Genomic DNA, 22,426 nt, shown 5'->3' with positions numbered 1-22,426 from the left:
GACTCTGAAAGTGTACAGAGGCCTGTGTGCGTTTATAAGATTGGTACAGAATCTGAATGATGAGAGGTGAGTGATGTGAGAATCTGAATGATGAGAGTTGTGATGTGGAATAGTTATCAAATCAATAGAGGTAAGCAGATATACATTCAATAACTCAAAACATCACCTGCTGTCATTAGATAACAAGAAACCACAACACTCAAAACTATAACTGTGGAAGCTAATAGCTCAATGATAAATGCCCCAAACAGGACTACAGCAGTCGGTCTCTGGCAACCTAACCTCATCTTTAGAAGATTGCTGATCAGACAAAGTTTGTCTGGTGCTGTGCTCCAAACCCGACAAAAGGGCCCCTTGTTTTGCTAAGAGCTGCAGGGGTGGCAGCAAACCAGCACATCATGAAATGAATTTTGTCTGATCAGCAATCTTGTAAAGATACATTTTTAAATATTTTTAAGACATATATGTGCAGATCTTTCTTCCCATTTTCTGCGTTATGTTCCCTTGTTCAAACATTAGTCATTTCACAATTGGATTACTGCAACTCGGTCTATTTAGGGAATAAGGAATCCCTCATCAAAAATTTCAAACTACCCTAAATAGTGCACCTAAACTTGTATGAAAAGCTTCAAAATTCGATAGGGCATCCCCATTATCTAAATTACATTGGCCACCATTCAAAGCCAGATTAATCTTTAAAACATGTACATTAATCTATAAAATTATCTGCGGCATGAGCCCAGATTACATTTCAAAGCTGATAGATTTACCTACCTTCAATATGTCTGCTAGATCAAGAAACTATCTCATATTACATTTTCCTAGCTATAAAAAATTGGATATAAATCCATATTGAACAGAGATTTGTCACATACAGGTTTAGAATGGTGGAACACCATCTCTAGTGAAATAAGTATTTCCAACTATCTAATCTTTTGCAAAATTCTCAAGGAATTCCTTTTTAACAGATTTTTGCACTGTTAGTCCATGGACTAAATGCCACTGCTTTTCTTCATACTTGTAAAAATATATTGTATGCATTCTAATCTTAATTGTTGTAAGCCACATAGAACTGAATAATTAACATTCGGATTATGTGGGATATCATCACTAAAATAAATTTGATTGTTTTGGTGCTGGGCATTTTTTTGACAGTTGGATTTTTTTCATTAGATAAAGTTACTGCACACCGTAGTTAGGTTGCCAGTGATTGTAATTGCTGTAGCTCCTGTGTTTGGAAATTAGTCCTGTCTGGGGTGTTAAGTACTGAGGCATTACCTTCCACTGTTATAGCCGTTTGTGAGTGTTGCAGTTTCTTGTTATCCTAGCCCATTATAAACCATAAAGCTGTATGTCTCTGTTGATCATCCCACCCCTCACCTATCCACACCCATCCTGTTAGAATATCAATGATATGCTTTGATGTCCCCATGCATACCTCCGACCCACCCCCATCCTCCCACCCTGTCAGACTGTCATAGTAATGCTTGAATGTTTTCACTTATATACACTGTCAGCTAGCACATTTGCTTATTTCCGATCTGACGAAGAAGGGCAACCTTCGAAAGCTAATCAAGAAATCATGTATTAAGTTATGTCCAATAAAAAAGGTATCATCTTATTTTCTTTTCCATGTTTTATTTTGTTTGATTTCTATTGTTATCTAATGATAGCATTGATGTAGAATAGTACCAGGATTTGAAGCCTTGACAATTCGCATTAGTACTGAGGAGTTGGTTAAATCCAACTCACATGGATTTAGCCATTGTTCTCTTGGATACAGAAAGGCAAAGAAATGTATTGTGGGACAGTCAGGGACAGGGAACAGAGTGGAGAGGTGGAGACTAGAGAATGACATGGGGACAAAGTTTGTACCCGCCCCCACCCCGTCCCCATGGGTTCTTTCCCTGCCCTATCTCCACTGGCTCTGGCCTCATCTGCACAAGCCTCGAACACATATGATTTTATATTTAAATCATTTTATTAAAAGTATAAAAAGGAGCAATATTCTGTACAACTGTTGTTTATAAATCACAAAGATAAAGCAATTAACTATGAGCAACTATAATAACCCCTCCCTCTACCATTTCAACCCTAACAATAGCTGACTTCTACTACCCCAAGGAACCCTAAAATGTCCAGGGGTACAAAATACAACCCATTCTGTATGGCCTAGTGTGGGAGGAATATACCCTATAAAGTACTTTTATGATTTTTTAAATCTGTGGATGAATAATAAGTCATCATCCATCTCAGAATTCAGTCTAACTCTCCTGTCCTCCACCGTTCTTCCCACAATAGAAAATGTCTTTTCAGAAGACGTGCTGCTGGTAGCAGGAATGCACTGTGCAAGTTTTGCCAATTTTGGCTAGCACTTTTGCTTGTTTTTCTAAAAAAATCAAAACATCGTCGTCTGCATTAGAGAATTGGATGGGAACAAAGTTTGCCCCCATCCCCGTGGGCTCTGTCCCCGTCGCTCCGGTATCTGTATGTCCCCCAGCCCTGTGTCGTTCTCTGTTGGAGACCATTGGAAGTAAAGAATGTAAGAGGGAAAAAAAGGTCCATATAACTTCACCTTGCTTGCTCCTCCACATGCGCGCACACACCATCCACTTACTCATCTCACCTGCATTTGCAATCCCACACACACACTCATTCATAGACACAAACCCCTCCAATATACCCACCCAAATATAAACCCTATTCTTACTTGCAGACACGACTCCATTCAGTTACTTTCTCATTTTGGTCCCCATTTCTGTGTACATACCACGTATCCTCTGTTTTAAGGTACTCCATCTGACATACACACACGCTTCCCTGATGCATCCTCCTATGGACTGCATGAGCTCCTGTTTTGTAAATATCAAATGCTAGGAATCCTTAAGGTTTCCTTTTATGGCAAAGGAATTCAGAATGGAGAAGTTTGCAGTTGAAGGCTCACTGTGTGTGCGTTGGGTAATAGGAGGGGGAGGGGGAGTCTACCTACATGGTAGGGTGAGCGTGGAGGTGTTTGAAGTGGGCTACCAGCTAGACAGTGTATGGCGGCAGTAGAGAAATAAAGGGAAACACCAGACAGGTTAGACAAAAAATTTGTTATGTGCTACCGATGGTAATTTGCTGTATAAGTTTGGATTTAGTTAATGTCTCCCTCAGCAGTAGCTCAAGGTAAGTTACGTTCAGGTACAATGGGTATTTTCCTGTCCCCAGAGGGCTCAAAATCTAAGTTCCTACCTAAAGCAGTAGAGGGTTACGTAACTTGCCCAAGATCACAAGGAGTAGCAGTTGGATTTGAACATGGCTTCCCTGGTTCTCAACTTACTGCTCTAACCATTAGGTGGCTATTCACTGTAACTCAAAAGTATTGTATTCTTGTGTTGTCATGATATAAAGAGTATAGGGATGCAGGCTTGTTTTTTGGGTGCATATGTGTAAGATGAAGAGATGAACAGTGAAGAGCGGACCTGAGATGCTTACTTCTAGAACTGTTCTTTGTTCATTGTTATAACATTAGCATTATTAATGAACTAAAGTACTTGCATATATTTCTAAAAATGTTTAAATTCTTTTCTATATTTTGTAAATGTACAATTTACATAAATTTGTATAATTTTGGATTTTTTATGCATGTTCCTGTTTTTTAATTCTATGTTGTCATAGTATCATCATTGTGTTTATTTTTGAAAATGGTTATACATAGTCCAGCCTATATTCAGCCGGCGGTAGTCTGTGGTTTTTTTTTTTAAATGCTGATATCACCAGATAAATTAGCCCCAGATATTCAGTGCTGGGCCATATCAGGGCACTGGCACCAAATATCCAGCGCTAATTCACAGTGCCCTGACCACCGGAGCTTATGGCATCTTATGCGTGTCCCAGCTGAATTTCAGCTAGGACCCACATAAGACATTTCTGCCCAATCCCAATTCCCATCTCCCTCCCCTCCTAATTGAAATACCATGGGGCTACCACTAGAGGTCACCACAGCCTTTATGTAGCGGTCTCAGACCTGTGCAGGAGCGAGTGGGCATCGCTCCTGCCCATTTACCACTGGACTATTGGGGATTCTTCAAGGTAAGCTTGGGGGAGGTGGGGGCCCAGACTTACCTTTAAATCTTGGGGAGTGGGAGAGATCGGGACAAGGGAAGATTATTTCCGTTCTTGGGGTTGGGGTTGGGTGGGGTAGGGCAGCCGGAGCCGCTACTCAAAAGGTAACCTTTTACTGACCAATATTAATACCTTCACTGTATATAAAGTTAGGACAGCCTTTTTTCTGTCCTAACTTTATGCGGGTTCCTGGTTGGTTAAAGGGATGAATAATGCGACTAACCAGGTATGTAACTGTTCCACCCAAAGTCCACCCCTAACCTTGCTGGTCATCAGATTTCAGTTTTAATAGGGGTCTTTCATTGCTCCTAATGGAAAACGTAATCTTTCTATGGCTCATAGGGATTTAGCTAGATTGATTCACATTTTACAGGTTAAATTGTATTTTTCTATGAATTCAGTTCAAGAAGACAATGCCATCATGAGGACTCCATCTAATTGGTTTCCTCCAGGACCTCTTGATCCCCATATTTCTACTTTCTGGTCCTGCGTGATATGGAAACTCTGGAATCGTGTCCATCACGGAGGAAGCTTTTTAATGTAACCTATGATGAATTACAAACACTTCAGCAATTAAAAAAAAAATTAGTCATCAAACCTACTGATAAAGAGGGATTGCAGAGTTATCCTTCATAAGAATCAGTATGTGGGAGAAGTATGCAAACATCTAGCAAATACAGAATGCTATCAAATATTGAAAATAGACCCTAAAATCCACTCTCATGAGCAAAATAGCTCATATAGCGGATTGGACAATACAGCAAGGAATGATTACTAAAGCAGAAAATAGATTTTTCCTTAGCATGTCTCTGGACCAGCCCAGCTGAACTGATGGGTTGTGCATGCTTTCCAGCAGGTGGAGACTGAGAACAATGTTTCTTATGAGAGTCAATAAGAGCCCAGCTCAGCCCTATCAAGTCTCAGTACTCTGTCTCCAGCAGGTGGAAAATGTGGTGAGTCTTTCAGTCTCATTTCTGTTGCATATTCTAAATAGTCAATCAATTTCTCTTAATTTTTTTCTCTCTGTGCGCCACTGGGGATAAGTGCTGGCAGAGGCTGAGAGCCGAGTGGGGTTTCTTTTGCCTCAGGTGTACATACTCGTGTGCTAAACGAGTCCCTCCTCCCTACTCTCACCCCGAGCATCCCTTCAGTCCTTGCTCTAGCAAAGTTAGTAGTTTGAAGGCTGGCTACATTCCTTCGAGGGAAGGGTACTGTAGTACCGTGGGGAGCAGCCATGTTGCTTTGAGGAGTGTGCGCAAAAAAAAAGATTACAGGGAGAGTTTAATTTCAGAGCACTGCAGCGGTTCTTAAAAAAAAAAAAAAAAAGATTGACCAACGCGAACCTGCCTGCATTTATCTGCTTGCTTCGTTTTGGCTAGCTGTTCCGCGAGACCTTAGAACACCAATCGTTTCGCAGTCATGTTGACCAAGCTCCAACTGCGTGTCAGCACCAGGGAGTCTTAGCAGACAGGATTTGTAAGGTGTGTACTGCTTCGGAATCAGAACTTCTGGCGGTGTCATTAGCTGCAGGCGTGAGTGCTTTGGATCTCTGGTTCAACGGTTTCTTTGGAGACTGGGCCGAACAGTGGAACACTGCTGGTTTTGGCAGGAATGTCCGCCATTTTAGAATCTCAGTCAGCGTTGGGGTAGCCTGCAGTGCGTGGTGCGGCACAGGCCCAGCTGTCAGCTGAACCAGCAGGCTTCCCTCTAGACTTTGTGTTAGCTATATATAATGTATATTGCTGCGGCATTCCTCTCCTCAGCCCTTCTGCTCAGTGGAACAGGTCGAGGGGCCACTTCCTAGTGCAAAACAGCCTCGAGTCTCTTCGGAAGATCAGGAGACAGCAGTGCCTATGGATTCAGAATCCCTGGGAGATGGAGATAATTATTTACTCATGGAACACTATGAAGAGAAGAGGATTCCTTTTCTTTGGTGAAGGATTTGCCACCAGGGGAGGATCCCTCTGTGGTGCGAGCCTTCCACAAGGATTTAGCTCGGCATACGTTCTGAAGAAAAGACCTATTCAGGATGGAATTAGAGCTCATTTTATGAGGGGACAAGTGGCGTCTTGAGCAGAGTGTTCTTTGGTCACTGCTGGCTATTTGCAAGGCAGCCATGTGGTCCTCTTTGCATTTATTTGTCAAACATTACAGAGGACTTCCACAAGAAATTAATTTCTCTGGTGGCAACTACATTAAATTTTGAGGAGGAACAGGAGCCCGCAGTTTGCCACAAAGTGGATTCTTTAGTTAAGGGAGTCCGTAATTCTGGAAGATACAGTGGGGGAAATAAGTATTTGATCCCTTGCTGATTTTGTAAGTTTGCCCACTGACAAAGACATGAGCAGCCCATAATTGAAGGGTAGGTTATTGGTAACAGTGAGAGATAGCACATCACAAATTAAATCCGGAAAATCACATTGTGGAAAGTATATGAATTTATTTGCATTCTGCAGAGGGAAATAAGTATTTGATCCCTCTGGCAAACAAGACCTAATACTTGGTGGCAAAACCCTTGTTGGCAAGCACAGCGGTCAGACGTCTTCTGTAGTTGATGATGAGGTTTGCACACATGTCAGGAGGAATTTTGGTCCACTCCTCTTTGCAGATCATCTCTAAATCATTAAGAGTTCTGGGCTGTCGCTTGGCAACTCGCAGCTTCAGCTCCCTCCATAAGTTTTCAATGGGATTAAGGTCTGGTGACTGGCTAGGCCACTCCATGACCCTAATGTGCTTCTTCCTGAGCCACTCCTTTGTTGCCTTGGCTGTATGTTTTGGGTCATTGTCGTGCTGGAAGACCCAGCCACGACCCATTTTTAAGGCCCTGGCGGAGGGAAGGAGGTTGTCACTCAGAATTGTACGGTACATGGCCCCATCCATTCTCCCATTGATGCGGTGAAGTAGTCCTGTGCCCTTAGCAGAGAAACACCCCCAAAACATAACATTTCCACCTCCATGCTTGACAGTGGGGACGGTGTTCTTTGGGTCATAGGCAGCATTTCTCTTCCTCCAAACACGGCGAGTTGAGTTCATGCCAAAGAGCTCAATTTTTGTCTCATCTGACCACAGCACCTTCTCCCAATCACTCTCGGCATCATCCAGGTGTTCACTGGCAAACTTCAGACGGGCCATCACATGTGCCTTCCGGAGCAGGGGGACCTTGCGGGCACTGCAGGATTGCAATCCGTTATGTCGTAATGTGTTACCAATGGTTTTCGTGGTGACAGTGGTCCCAGCTGCCTTGAGATCATTGACAAGTTCCCCCCTTGTAGTTGTAGGCTGATTTCTAACCTTCCTCATGATCAAGGATACCCCACGAGGTGAGATTTTGCGTGGAGCCCCAGATCTTTGTCGATTGACAGTCATTTTGTACTTCTTCCATTTTCTTACTATGGCACCAACAGTTGTCTCCTTCTCGCCCAGCGTCTTACTGATGGTTTTGTAGCCCATTCCAGCCTTGTGCAGGTGTATGATCTTGTCCCTGACATCCTTAGACAGCTCCTTGCTCTTGGCCATTTTGTAGAGGTTAGAGTCTGACTGATTCACTGAGTCTGTGGACAGGTGTCTTTCATACAGGTGACCATTGCCGACAGCTGTCTGTCATGCAGGTAACGAGTTGATTTGGAGCATCTACCTGGTCTGTAGGGGCCAGATCTCTTACTGGTTGGTGGGGGATCAAATACTTATTTCCCTCTGCAGAATGCAAATAAATTCATATACTTTCCACAATGTGATTTTCCGGATTTAATTTGTGATGTGCTATCTCTCACTGTTACCAATAACCTACCCTTCAATTATGGGCTGCTCATGTCTTTGTCAGTGGGCAAACTTACAAAATCAGCAAGGGATCAAATACTTATTTCCCCCACTGTATTTCCTTATGCATCAGGATATAAGGGACATAATGCAGGCACAGTGGGACGTCCCATATGCACCTTTTATTCTGGCTCACTCCATGGTTCATCTCTGTCCAGTTCTGGAACAGGACAGGGACTGGCTGAAGCCTCCAGTAGTGAATGCAGTTGTGTCAGCAGTGGCCAAGAAGAACACTGTTCAGTGGATTGGAGGGGGGGGGGGGGGGGTCCAGCCTTAAAGGATCTGCAGGACCCTGGTCTGGAGACACGCCTGAAGAATGCCTTTGATGTTTCTATCTTGGCAGTTCAGTTGTTGATTTTTGGAGCACTCGTTGCCCAGACATGTTGGAAAGAGTGCTGGATAGAGAGGGGAGGATGATTTGGTACTTATTGATCAAGAGGTTGCCAAGATTGAGATGGGTTCAAGCCTTTGTCTGCTGTCCTATATGATTTGCTGGTGTCTGCTCAGAGGACTCTGTGAATTCAGCTTCAAAGTCAAAACTGAGTAAGTTTCCCTTTCAGGGGTGTCTCCTGTTTGGAGATGGATTTAGATAAGCTGGTCAAGAGTTTATGTGATACCAAGGTCCCTCAACTTCTGGAAGATCGACTGAGGGTTATTTGTTGGGGTTATTCTGCTAGAAGTCGAGGGCGTGAGATTAGACTGTTCCAGCCGGGCAGAGGTACCCCTTTCCAAAGGTCCCGGTATTTTCAGCGTACCCAGTGGATGGAGAAGCGGCAGGGATATTACCTTCGTGGAGGACGGAGAGGAGGCAGGGATAGTACCTTCCTCGCTCAACCTTCCGGTTGTACAGCCCAATGAAGGTTTATGGGTCCATTCTCCAATAGCAGTTGGTGGTCACTTGAAACAGTTTTACTGGAGGTGGACCCAGATTACTTCAGATCAATGGGTTCTCAAAATTATTCGGGATGGTTGCACTCTCGATTTTGCTCACACGCAGCCAAATGTTTTTGTAGAATCTCCCTGTCAGTCTCAAGTAAAGGCTCAGGCAGAAAGAGATACTCAGGCCAAACTGGTCGCTTTAGGAGCAGTTTGTCCGATGCAGGCATATTTCCATCTATTTTGTGGTCCCGAAAAAAAAAGGTTCCTTTTGACCTATTCAGGATCTCAAAGGGGTCAACCGGGCTCTTTGGGTGTCTCCATTCCATATGGAAACTCTGAGGTCAGTTGTTATGGTCGTTCACTTAGGAGAATTCCTCACGGCACTCAACCTTACTAAAGCCTATCTCCATATCCGCATTCGGCAGGCGCATCATTGCTACCTCCAGTTCATGGTGTTAGGTCAGCATTTTCAGTTTTGTGCAATGCCATTCAGCCTTGCAACAGTTCTGCGAACCTTCACCAAGGTCATGGTTGTGGTGGCTCTTCACCAGCAAGGCATCTTATTGCATCTGTACCTGGACAATTGGTTAATTCGAGCAAAGTTGTATCAGGAGAGTTGTCAGGTGACAACACAGGTTCAGTTCTTAGAATATCTAGATTGGGTGATCAATCCGCTCATGAGCTGGTTGGTGCCATTGCAGACTGTAGACAATCTGGGAGTCACTTTTGGCACGCTTCAGGAAAGGGTCTTTCTTCTGGAGCGGCGCATTCTCAAGCTTTAGCAACGGGAATGAGATCTCTGCAGTCAGGCGGTACCGTGTGTTCAGCTTTATCTTCGGGTTTTGGGATCTATGATGGCGTCCATAGAAGCAGTGCAGTGGGCCAGTGCCCACATAAGGAGTCCCCAGAATTCACTGTCCAAGTGGTCCCCCCAGAGAGACTCATTGGAGGTCAGATTGCCCTTACCATTAGCAGTGCGTCAGGATCTTTGTTGGTGTCTTCAGGTGAGCGATTTGTCCATGGGGTGCTTGCTAGATTCACCACAGTGGACGGAGGTGACTACAAATGCAATCCTCACAGGCTTGGGAGCCCTTTGCTTAGGTCATACGACGCAGGGCCTCTGGTCTGTGGAGGAGGCAAATTGCTCCATCAGTCTGTTAGAGACCAGAGCCATTCATCTAGCTCTGATCCACTTTCAGAGTCTCGAGGGCAAGGCAGTGCAAGTCTTGTCGGACAATTTGACAGCAGTGGCATACGTAAACCGGCAAGGCAGTACTAGGAGCCCCAGGCTGATGCAGGAGACCATGAAAATTATGTAGTGGGCAGAGACACACCTACTGGATCTGTTGGCCTCGCATGTAGCGGGAGTCCTCAATGTGCAGGAGGATTTTGTCAGTTGACATTCCCTAGATCCAGGAGAATGGTCTTTCAGGTCAGAGGCATTTGAAATGATAGTTCAAAAGTGGGGTTCTCCGATGATGGATTTGATGGCGACTCAGCAGAGTGCCAAGGTCCCACGTTTCTTCAGTCACAGAAGGGAACAGAGCTTGGAAGGTTTGGACGCATTTCTGTGCTGGTGGTCAGTGGACCTGCTACATGTGTTTTCTCCCTGGCCATTGCTCAGATGAGTCATACAACAGATAGAGAGGCATATGAGACCGGTGATCCTAGTGGCTCAGGATTGGCCGAGGCAGCCCTGGTATGCAGATTCTAAGGCACCTTCTCATAGAGCCTGGACTTTGGCTTCCGAAAGTGGTCAGGCTCTTGTCCCAAGGGCTGGTGTATATGCCAAATCTGGCATGATTTTGTCTTACGGCTTGGCTCTTGAGAGCTAGGTTGAGGAGGTGTGGCTACTCGACAGACGTGATAGGGATGATGCTATGTTCTTGCCGTTATTCTACTTCTTTAGCTTGTGTCCGAGTCTGGAAGATTTTTGTGGCCTGGTGTGGTGATCAGGGAGTTTCTCTGTATGGAAGCTTCTGTGCCACAGGTTCTGGATTTCTTTCATGGTGGCCTGGATAAAGGTTTGGCTTTGACTTCACTTAGAAGTCATCTGGCGGCTTTGGCCGCTTTTCGTGGGCGTGTAAAGGACAAATCCTTGAGTAGTCATCCAGATGTCCTCTTTCTAAGATGTGTAAATGTTCTGTGTACGCCCCAGCATCCTTATTTTCCCTGGTGCTCTCGGCACTGGTTCAATCTCTGTTTGAGCCGTTAGTCTCTATTTCTCTCAAGGATCTTACCTTGAAGGCGGTATTTCTTGTGGTAATTTTGGTTGCAAGGCGAATGTTTGAGTTGCAGGCTTTGCCCTCTAGGTCACCCTTTTTAGAGTTCCTGACAGATCGTGTAGTCTTGAGACCAGTTCCCTCATTCCTGCTGAAAGTCTTGATGGCCTTTCATGTCAATCAGTCTTTGGTTCTGCTAACCCTGGGAACATACAGAGGGTTGGAGGAGCAGAGATCTTTGTGTAAGCTTTATATCTGACAGGTGTTGAAGGAATATGGCGAACAGAGGACTTTCGCATGTTAGTTCATCTTGGCTGCGGTCGTAGAGGTTTTGTGGCATCTAAACCTATGTTAGCCAGATGGATTAAGGAACTGATTAGCTCGGCTTACATTTGGAAGAACAAACCTATTTTGAATGGCATTGGAGCTCATTTTACGAGGGGACAAGCGGTGTTTTGGGCAGAGTGTTCTTTGGTCACTCCACTGGATATTTGCAAGGTGACCATGTGATCCTCTTTGCATTTCTTTGTCAAGCAATACAGAATGGATGTTCAGGCGCTTCTGGATGTAATTTTTGGACAGTGGGTGTTGACGGCGGGGCTGTTAGGGTCCCTCCTTAAATGGACTTCTTTGGTACTTCCTATCAGTTCAGCTGGGCTGGTCCAGAGGGGTGCTAAGGAGAAATTAGGTCCTATCTGCTAATTTGCTTTCCTTAGTCCCTCCCGACCGGCCCAGCTCCCACCATGGATAGCTTGAACTTGATTTGCTGGTGTTTTTCTCTTAAAAAAAAAAAAAAAAAAAAAAAGTATAATTAAATTAGTTCATACACAAAGCTATATTGACTTGTTCTTTTGCGTTGGTCACTTGCCAGCCTGCTTCTTGTTGTTTGTGTATGGGTGGCTGTAGAACCCAACGGGGCAGAGATGGTTTCTTTCTTTCCTCTGCTTTGGTACTGTTATATTGGAACTTGATAGGTCTGAGCTGGGCTCCTATTGGCTCTCGCAAGAAACATTGTTCTCAGTCTCCACCTGATGGAAGGCGTGCACAACTCATCAGTTCAGCTGGACCGGTGCAGAGGGACAAAAGTAAAGCAAATTAGCAGGTAGGACCTAATTTCTTTTTTAAAATGACTTCTCCTAGGACACCAGTGTTTTATATTGTACCGAAAATACACAAATCAGTTACTCAGCCTCCAGGGCATCCCATTGTATCCATTAGAGGTACTGTGTTGGAGCCTTTATCTCGCTAGATTGATTTTTGATTTTTTTTTTAATCTTGGCACTGCTAGATCTTTTGTGAAAGATACTACTGATTTTCTACAAAGAAATTCATATCTGACTTCTGTGGTAGGTAAATTTATGGAAAAGCTTTTAAAACGAAGAATAGTAAAGTTTTTGAAATCCAATGGATTACAGGACCCGAGGCAACATGGTTTCACTAGAGGCAGGTCTTGTCAGTATAGGCCCTAAAGTGACTGCATTAGGAACGGGGTACATGGAGCTTATTCTGAAGAAAGGGAAGCTACCAGTGGTGTACCATAAGGTTCGGTTCTTGGCCGGTTCTTTTTAACATTTTTGTAAGTGATATTGCCGAAGGGTTGTCTGGTATGGTTTGCCTCTTTGCAGGTGATAACAAAATCTACAATAGGGTAGACACCCATGATGGTGTGGATAACATGAGGAAAGACTTAGTGAAGCTGGAGGAGTGGTTTGGAATTTGGAAGCTAAGATTTAATTCTAAAAAATGCAGGATCATGCATTTGGGATGAAAAACCAGAGGGAATGGTAGAGTTTAGGGGTGAAGAACTTTTATGCACGAAAGAGGAATGGGACGTGGGTATGATGCTCTTAAGATGCCAAACAGGTGGAAAAGATGACGGCATAAGCTAGAAGGTTACTTGGGTGCATAGAGAGAGGAACGGCCAGTAGGAAAAAGGAGGTGATGCCCTTATATATGACTCTGAGACCTCATTTAGAATATTGTTTACAATTCTGGAGACCACACCTTCAAAAAGATATAAATAGGATGGCGTCTGTCCAGGGGGAGGCTACTGAAATGGGCAGTGGTCTTCCATCATAAAGCATATAGGGACAGACTTAAAGATCTCAATATGTATTCTTTGAAGAAAGGTAGGAGAGGGGAGATACGATAGAGATATTTAAGTGCGTACATGGCATACATGCACAGGAGGCAAGTCTCTCAACTGAAATGAAGTTCTGTAACGAGGGGGCATAGGATAAAGGTGAAAGGGGATAGACTCAGAAATACTTCTTCAAGGAATGGGTGATAAATTCATAGACTGGCCTCCCAGTGGAAGTGGTGGACATGAAGACAGTATCTGAAGTCAACAGAGCTTCGGACAAGTGCATATGGATCTCTAAGGGAGTGATAGGGAGAGTAAATGACATGGATCGGCAGACTGGATTGTCCATATGGTCTTTATCTGCCTACATTTTTCTGCTTTTCTATGTGTAACAGATTTAAAGACTTTGGGCATGCTTGTTACAATGGACTTAGAGGTTCCCCATCAGTCTGTTCTGCACATTGTGAAAACTACTTTCCACATGAATGCCGTCTCGACGGATATCCCCTCAAATTTTGACATCTTTAGCAGAAAAAGTTCTGTGCCATAATTACTTTGTTTGATGGCAAATCTCTGTGTTTCATTTTGAGGAAGAGTTTTTATATGGTTTCCAGTGATGTAAACATATCAGATCTTTGGTCAGAATTATTGATGATATCTTTTTCATTTGAACCCATACTAAAGAATTTTTTTCAAGTGGATCAATTCTTTGGATTGGTATTTATGTTTTTCTGAGGCTTTTTATACTATCTCATTTTTGGATGTTCAACTTACCATGAAGAGCCATATTTTAGAGACCACAGTGTATAATAAACGCATTGAGAGAATCAATTATCTCTCATATGACAGTTGTCATCCTCATATGCCAGACCCCCTCACTGCCCATCTTCAAAGCCTTGCTCAAAGCCCACCTCTTCAATGTCGCCTTCGGCACCTAACCACCATACTTCTATTCAGGAAATCTAGACTGCCTCAACTTGACATTTCGTCCATTAGATTGTAAGTTCCTTGGAGCAGGGACCGTCCTTTTTTGTTAAACTGTACAGCGCTGCGTAACCCTAAAAGCGCTCTAGCAATGTTAAGTAGTAGTAGTTGTCATCCTCATCTTTTCTGAGATCTCTGCGCATTAGTCAGTTTCTTCACATCCGATGTATATGTTCCATAGATGATGAATATAGAAAGCAAGCATATATTTTGAGGAGAAGCTATCCTAAAAGGATTTTGAAATTAGTGTGTGTGTGTGTGTATATATATATATATATATATATATATATGTATACATATATATATGTACATATATTAGAGCTCTGTGTGCCAATCCTCAATTACTTCAGGAACACACACAGGATAACATGCAGAAACAAGTGTGCGTGGTATCTTATTCCATCAGGGCTCATGAAATAGCAGATATCATACGTAAACACTGACATGTTTTACAACTATATGATGTCTTCAAAGAGGATCCATGAATTGCTTATACTAGAGCTAAAAAATTTCAAACATTGTAGTTCATTTTATGCTTTCTTTAGATTCTGATCCTGAGGTTGTATATAATGGACATGAGGTTTGCAGACATTGTGACTTTTGTCAAAGTACAGTAGTTCCCAATGGACAAACCCTGTGACTCAATGTACAAACCAACTTTATTCTCACACTAATTGTGAATCTTAATATATGGTGTACATAATTATTTGCACAAGTGATTAAAATTTATGTAGTGTACCATCCGAGCAACTAGAATACAGCTGCTTGATTGCAGCCATCTTTGGACTCTATCTGTTACGTCCTCCATGTTAATTATTGCATAACAGATCTGAAATGGTTAGTAATTGAACAGCATCAGGGATAATAAAGAACTTCAAATCTGTGAACAGCGTTGGATGTATGAATTACGGGCTGTTAAGCCCTTTGGCATGAATGAATTTATGAAATGGCATAATGTGTTCTGATTTTGTTGAATTATTATAGTTTTGGACTATGACATCACTGACATAACCTTTTCCTGCAGGGAACAGGAAGGCGTCTGAGCAAGGTCTGCTATTTTTGCAACAAGTTTGTGCGGTATCGTCTGTAGTGGTGATTGGTGGCGTGGTTCCTGAAGAAGAATTCTCCAAAACACAGCTCTGTAGCGCCCCCTCCCTTTTAGAATTAGAACACAAGAAGCTGCCTTCTTGACTTTCACACTGTACTAATATCATGTGATGTTAAAATGTTTACATTCTTGCTGCCATTATAATTCTTGGACTGTTATAATTTTCACCCATAAGCATTATGGGGGTCTTTTACAAAGGCAATCTACCATTTTTACCACGCGCTAAACGCTAGATACCCATATATTCCTATGGGTGTCTCTAGCGTTTAGCACATGCTTATTTTTAGTGTGTGCTAAAAGCGCTAGCGCACCTTTGTAAAATGACCCCTATATGAATTGTTCACTATTGAACCTCAAAACTTAAGAGGCTTAGAGAGTATTATGTTGTTTCTTGAGTGAGCTTGTTAAACTAGCCGTTATAAATATATGGCTGATGGCTTTACAACGCGTATGACCAAGGGCTGGATTCCATAGTTATTACGCTGAAATTAAACTGAATGTTCTCATACCTCACATAATTACAGATACTTTAGAGTTTATTTCACTGTATTGTTGTAGAATAATTGTGGCAGAATATTTACTTATGAGTTTAAAAAAATTTTAACAGCCACTTATACTGAGTTTTGCTAGGACTCTGCTGTATATGTATGTCACATACATTCAACAAAATTAATTTGACTATATATTAACTTGTACCCACAGCCACTTGTCTTCCTCTTTCCCTTTGTTAGGGTTTAGTTTATTCACCATCCATCAACATGTGGAAAATAACACTACAAAATACATACTGCCTAATATATTGTTCATTGGTTTCTACTTCTGTGATATCCTATACTCCTAGGAAGCAAATTTTCAAAGCAATTTTTATTGGCGGTCTCAGCATTGCCCAACCTCAATGCAGTATAAAGAGCATGCAGAGACGATATTTCAAATCATCACACATACTTTACAAGCAAAATGTTATCTAAGAAGCAGGTCCAAGTTTCCGTACTTTGTATCCAATCTAATTTTTTACAGTGAAATAGTAAAATGGATGCAAAGTCTGGGCGTAAAAATGATCAATATTTGTCCCTGCACAGGCTGTTTGGAAATTGCTCTCATATGGGGAATTTTTTTTTGTTACAGTTGCTGTTAATAATATTGATGGGCCTATAAAGAGGTGATGTGAACCCACTTCGTTGATAAATTCAGGTCAATGATTGCCTTAGCTGCACAATATGTTACAGGAGAAAAAATTATATTTTTGATGTTATTGCCTTGTCAGTTGCCTATTTAATGTATCCTTTATGCTTACTGCTTTATTTTGTTCATGCACAGTAACATTCTTCTTTCCTGAAATGCTGTATTAACATAGTGGATAAATTACTGAGTGTGCTTATAAATGCTTTTCTGCTTTTTCTAGAACTTCACATGCAAGAGCTAAAGGTGATGCTGCTGACCAGGCTGCTCAAGCTGCTCGTCAAGAATCTGATATTGCAAGAGCAGTTGCTAGAGAACTTTCTCCAAACTTTCACCAACCAGGTAGCTGTGCCTCTATTGACTAATCATGTCTGTTGATCAATAGGTAGCTAGTAAAAAAAAGGCCTGTTTCTGACAAATGAAACGGGCGCTAGCAAGGTTTTCCTCGGAGTGTGTATGTTTGAGAGAGTGTGTGTGAGATTGACTGTGTGAGAGAGAGGGAATGAGAATCAGTGTGTGTGCCAGGGGCCCATCACTCCCTCCTCCCTGCCAGTTGCAGGGTCCCCCTCCCCCCTCCCTCCCAGTTCCAGGGCCACCTTCCCTCCCAGTTGAAACAGCTGTAGACTTGTTTCTGATGGAGCATCAATTTAAAAACGACAATGTGGAGCAGCGGCTGCTAGGTTTGCTTGGTTTACAGTGTATGGCAATGACACATGGGCGTAGCCACGGGTGGGCCTGGACGGGCCCAGGCCCACCCACTTGCCCTCCAGGCCCACCCATCCAAATCCTTCATCGCTGTCGCTGCCTTTTCTCCCGCGGCTTCCGGGAGGCAGCGATCAGCGTTACCTGTCAGTGCCTGCCCTGAAATTATGCTTCTCTTCTTCCCAGGCTTCGTTTCTTCGCTCGTCGGCAGCGCTACGCTGCGCTGCTATTCAAACAGGCAGCTCCGCTCCTCTCTGCCGCGTCCATCCGGCCCTCTGATGCACTTCCTGTGTAGTAGGGCCGGATGGACGCGGCAGAGAGGAGCGGAGCTGCCTGTTTGAATAGCAGCGCTGCGTAGCGCTGCCGACGAGCGAAGAAACGAAGCCTGGGAAGAAGAGAAGCATAATTTCAGGGCAGGCACTGACAGGTAACGCTGATCGCTGCCTCCCGGAAGCCGCGGGAGAAAAGGCAGCGACAGCGATGAAGGATTTGGATGGGTGGGCCTGGAGGGCAAGTGCTGGATTTGTGGTTTGTTGGTTGGGGGGGGGGGGGGGGAAGGGATACTTTTGCCAGAGACAGACTTGTAGGAGGAAGGGGATTAGAGGGAACTGGGAAGGAAGAGAGCTGCTGGAGGTGGAAGGAAGGGGCTGGAGAGTTTCTGGAAGAGGGAGGGAAGGGAGAGAGCTGCTAGACATGGGAGGGAGAGGAGGAAGGGGTTGGAGAGCTGCTGGACAAGGGAGGAAGAGGAGGAAGGGACTGGAGGGAAGGGAGAGAGCTGCTGGACATGGGAGGAAGAGAAGGAGGGGACGATGGAAGGGAGAGAGCTGCTGAAGGAAGGGGAGGAGGGGACTGAATGGAAGGGAGAGAGCTGCTGGACATGGGAGGGAGAGGAGGAAGGGGCTGGAGAGCTGCTGGACAAGCTAGGAAGAGGAAGAAGGGACTGGAGGAAAGGGGGAGAGCTCCTGGACATGGGAGGAAGAGGAGGAGGGGACGATGGAAGGGAGAGAGCTGCTGGACATGGGAGGGAGAGGAGGAAGGGGTTGGAGAGCTGCTGGACAAGGGAGGAAGAGGAGGAAGGGACTGGAGGGAAGGGAAAGAGCTGCTGGATATGGGAGGAAGAGAAGGAGGGGACAATGGAAGGGAGAGAGCTGCTGAAGGAAGAGGAGGAGGGGATCTGGGTGGAAGGGAGAGAGCTGTTAGATGTGGGAGGAAGAGGAGGAGGGGATCTGGATGGAAGGGAGAGAGCTGCTGGACATGGGAGGAGAATTGGAGGGAAGGGAGAGAACTGCTGGTACAGCACAAGGAGGGAGGGAAGGGAAACAGAGATACCAGACCAAGGAGATGAAGGAAAGGGGAATATTAAACCTACAGCTTGAGGGAGGGAGGCAGGAAATCAAGCAACCAAACCAGATGCTGGAAAGAGGAGGGAGTGAGAAGGAGAGAAGCTGGATGGGGTAGGGTCAGAGAGGGTAGAAATATATTGGCACTGGGGACAAAGAGAGGGGAGAAGATGGACAGAGTAATATAGGGACACAGAAAAAAGGAGATACTAAACATGGAGGAAGATAGAGGTACAGAGATGGAAGGATGGCAGAGAAAGAGGGAAAACAGATGGAAGGATGGCAGAGAAACAGGGAAAACGGATGGGTGGGGAGAGAGACACTGGATGGAAGGATGCAGAGAGAAAGGGGAGAGACTGGAAGGATGTGGAGAGAGAAGGGACACTGAACAGAAAAGGGTAGAGAGATAGACACTGGTTAGAAGGAGGGAGAGAGACATTAGATGGAAGGATCAGGAGAGAGGGTAGATGGAGGATGGGGAGAGAAAGAGGGAAGACGCTGGATGGAAGGGTAGGGAGAAAGAGGTGACACTGGATGGAAGGATGCAGAAAGAAAGAGGGGAGACTATTGGAGGATGGGGAGAGAGAGGGGAGACACTGGAAGGATGGGGAGAGAAAGAGGAGAGCTGCTGCATGGAAAGGGGGAGTAGTGAAAGATTGGAGAATAAGAGGAAGGGGCATGGGGAGAACAAGGGTGAGAAAAAGATGAAAAGCCATAAGTAGATGAAGGAAATTAAAGAATGGATAGTAAGAATGAATTAAATCTGGACACAGAGAGAGGCAGAAAAATATTGAAGAAAGCAAAGAAAAAGGAGAGAAAAATGACAAATGGCCAGGAAACCCTGGCAGAAGAGTTAAACAAAAGAAAGCAGAATCTAGAGACACAATGAGACAAAGTAAATGGCCATACAACAAAGGTAAAGAAAATAATTTTATTTTTAATTTAGGATAAAGTAATATGGTGTTAATAAAGTTTCAGAGACCAATACTTCCTTCCTTAGGTCAGGAGAGGATACCGTAACAGCATTATACTGACCTGAGGCAGGAGGTTTTGGCCTCTGAAAGCTCACTGAAAAGGATTAGTAAATTGTCTGAAATCGTATGCACTGAAAAGCAGCACTTTACCCTGTGTGACAAATGCATCTGAGTGTGACTAAATTTTGCTGGGGGGGGGGGGGGGGGGGTACAGAGAAAATTTTGTGCCCACCCACTTTGGGTTCAGGCCCACCCAAAATTGGCAGTCTGGCTACGCCACTGCAATGACAGCAGCTTGGGTGAGTAAAAGCAAGCGCCTAAGACTCTTGGAGGAGTTAATTGTTTTAGTTGCAAGGAGCTGTGCACTCCAGCTGACCTTGTTAATCACCCAGGGCAGAGTTCAGGGCAGAGTTAATTGCTTGACTTGCAAGGAGCTCTCTTCTGTTTTCCTTTGTGTACTTGCTAAACCGGATATCTATGCCACCTCAAGTTTCCGGCTGGAGGCTTCAATTAGAACGTTGGAGGTGCCTTTTATATAGAGAGATAGGGATGCTACCACGATTGGCATAGCTACTAATGTGTTCCAGCTTGACTTAGTGTTTGTTGGCCTATCTGTCTTTATTATGCGTCTGTAGTGTATGGCTGATAGTTATTTGCAATGGTTGTGCTCTTATCTACCTATTTGCGTGCTGCATCTTTGTCAACCTGTCTGCAGTACCTTTCTACCAGTCTGCATATGTACAGTATCCTACTATTCTACTGCTAGTCATTTGTTTAATGCTACCCATTTACTTATTGAAGGGGGTCACAGATTCATAGGACAAGAGACCATTTAGCAAAACATCTTCCTGAATTGGGGGCAAGATGTGACTTTGTAGAGATAGGGAAATGTTTAAAAAATGAATATATGAGCCTTAACCTATACTGTCTTAGCCCGTATTGTACCCCCTTTTAACTCTCTCCTCCCACCATTTCTGCTGTTTGTCTTTTTCCTCCCAACCTCCTGTCTCACATGCATATATCTGCACTTTGTTTCAAGTTTATTAGATATACCACCCATTATTTGTTTATTAGATTTTGCTCCCACCTTTTTCAGTAGTAGCTCAAGGTGAGTTACATTCAGGTACTCTGGATATTTCTGTGTCCCAGGAGGGCTCACAATCTAAGTTGGTACCTGAGGCAATGGAGGGTTGAGTGACTTGCCCAAGATCACAAGGAGCAGCAGTGGGATTTGAACCGGCCACCTCTGGATTGCAAGACCGGTGCTCTAACCACTAGGCTACTCCTCCACTAATAAAAGGACCGAGCAGTTTCCAGTCATATACTGCCATCATTTATTATGTTACTAAAACGAGAAGATTCCAAGGTTGAGATAAAAAAAAAAATAAGGATAGGTAGATTGAGATGGGGAGGGAGGAAATGGAACTACAATAATTGATAGGAAAGAGAGTATAACTTTTCATTACCCCTTTTCTCTTTATCCCCAACAGCATGTTTTTATTCCCCTTCTGTTACCTTTCTCTCCCCTCCCCTCCCCTTCCCAGTCCCTTCAGTCTTTCTCCCTTTCCATTGTATACTGTCCTCATCTCTCCTCCTTTTTATGAGCAGCATGGGAAAAGTAAAAGGCTCCAGCTTGCTCTCTGTACAGTGGCTCTATTCTTTCCTCCTCCCTGGAGCTTCTGCTTCCTTTCTAACAAGAAGCATACACAGCCAAAAGGTAAGAGATGGACCATTTTGGGATAGGTTGTTGCAGTTGTCTGGGTCTTGCTGCATCTGAGTAAGTGAAACGATGTTTCAGCCATCATGCTTTGGCATCCTTCAGAGTATGATAATTGCAACAACCATGACGCCAGCCATGCAAGCCTAAGAGAACATTTTGGGATAGTTAGTACAATAATTTTATTGGGCCTGCTTTGCTCTGCCTATGCATTTGTCTGCACTGGTAACTGTGCTACCAACTTCTGCGATGTCACATGTATGAGAGGCTGACCTATGAGCCAACAGTTGGCTACCTCTTGTTTCTGTTTTGGCGGCATATTATTGTTTCATGACTTCAGTGTGTTCAATTACCAGATCACTGTAAGCCATCAGGGGCAGGCTAAGCCAGTTCTCATTTTATTCTCGTTGCATGGTCCTAATGCAGGAGTTCTCATCCCAGTCCTAAGGACCCAGCCAATGAGATTTTCAGAATATCCGCAATGAATATGCATGAAATAAATTTGTATGCATTGCTTCCATTGTATGCAGATCTTCATGTATATTCATTGTGGGCATCCTGAAAACCTGACTGCCTGGATATATCCCAAGGACTGGGATAGGAACTCTTGCCCTAATGACTAGGATCCCTCTAGTAACTTGCATCTATGTTTTTGTATCTTTGTCATTTTTTTAAACATTGTCTCCTCTGATTCCATCCAAAGATTCTCCTGTGTCAAATACCTTTGTTATTTCAGGGATTTGTGGTATCTTTAATTTCCCTTAGATTCTGCAGCTTGTTAAATATGGGGCATATCATTGGTTTACAAGCAATGTTTACAGCTCTTTTATGCTTCTACATTAAGAATCATACCAGGGTTAAAGTAATTTTAAAAAATAGTTTTCAAAAATCTATATATATATATATTGCCCTGTATCCCCCTCCCCCCCACCCCCCCCCAACTTTATGGCTCAGTCAGAGCTAGTTTGTACTAGGGCTAAGGTTCCATCAGCCTTCATTCACAGCCATGTATTCTGGGGTGTCCTTGAATCTGGTGTATATATACACAAAATATGTCCTATAGTTGTTGCTGTTGAACTATGGCTTAGATGAGTCCTTATGGCATAAAAATGCCTAGTCAGACTGAAGGATAGAAGTCAAGTTTGAGTCTTCGATCTGGATTGTCTCAGGTTTGCCCCAATTTTAACTGTGTTTGTGTTAAAAGAGATGTTAGGATTTTATTTATTTTTATCACAATTTCCATTATGTCCTAATGATCATTCCATACAAATGGGTTGTGACCATCTGCCAGCAGGTGGAGATAGAGAACTCTAAT

At 43.7% G+C, this 22,426-nt stretch overlaps 1 protein-coding gene across 1 annotated transcript in view; it reads left to right on the top strand.

The window, feature by feature from the left end:
- The window catches only part of JPH1 (junctophilin 1), a 284,417-nt gene that overhangs the window by 179,872 nt on the left and 82,119 nt on the right, over nt 1–22,426 (top strand). The window contains exon 3 of the mRNA XM_030215656.1: nt 16,602–16,720. Coding sequence (XP_030071516.1) covers nt 16,602–16,720 — 119 coding nt within the window. The remainder of the gene's footprint in view (nt 1–16,601; nt 16,721–22,426) is intronic.

Source organism: Microcaecilia unicolor, chromosome 1 (assembly GCF_901765095.1).
Source record: "Microcaecilia unicolor chromosome 1, aMicUni1.1, whole genome shotgun sequence".
Taxonomy (NCBI): domain Eukaryota; kingdom Metazoa; phylum Chordata; class Amphibia; order Gymnophiona; family Siphonopidae; genus Microcaecilia; species Microcaecilia unicolor.
This window is presented reverse-complemented; position numbering and strand designations above follow the sequence as displayed.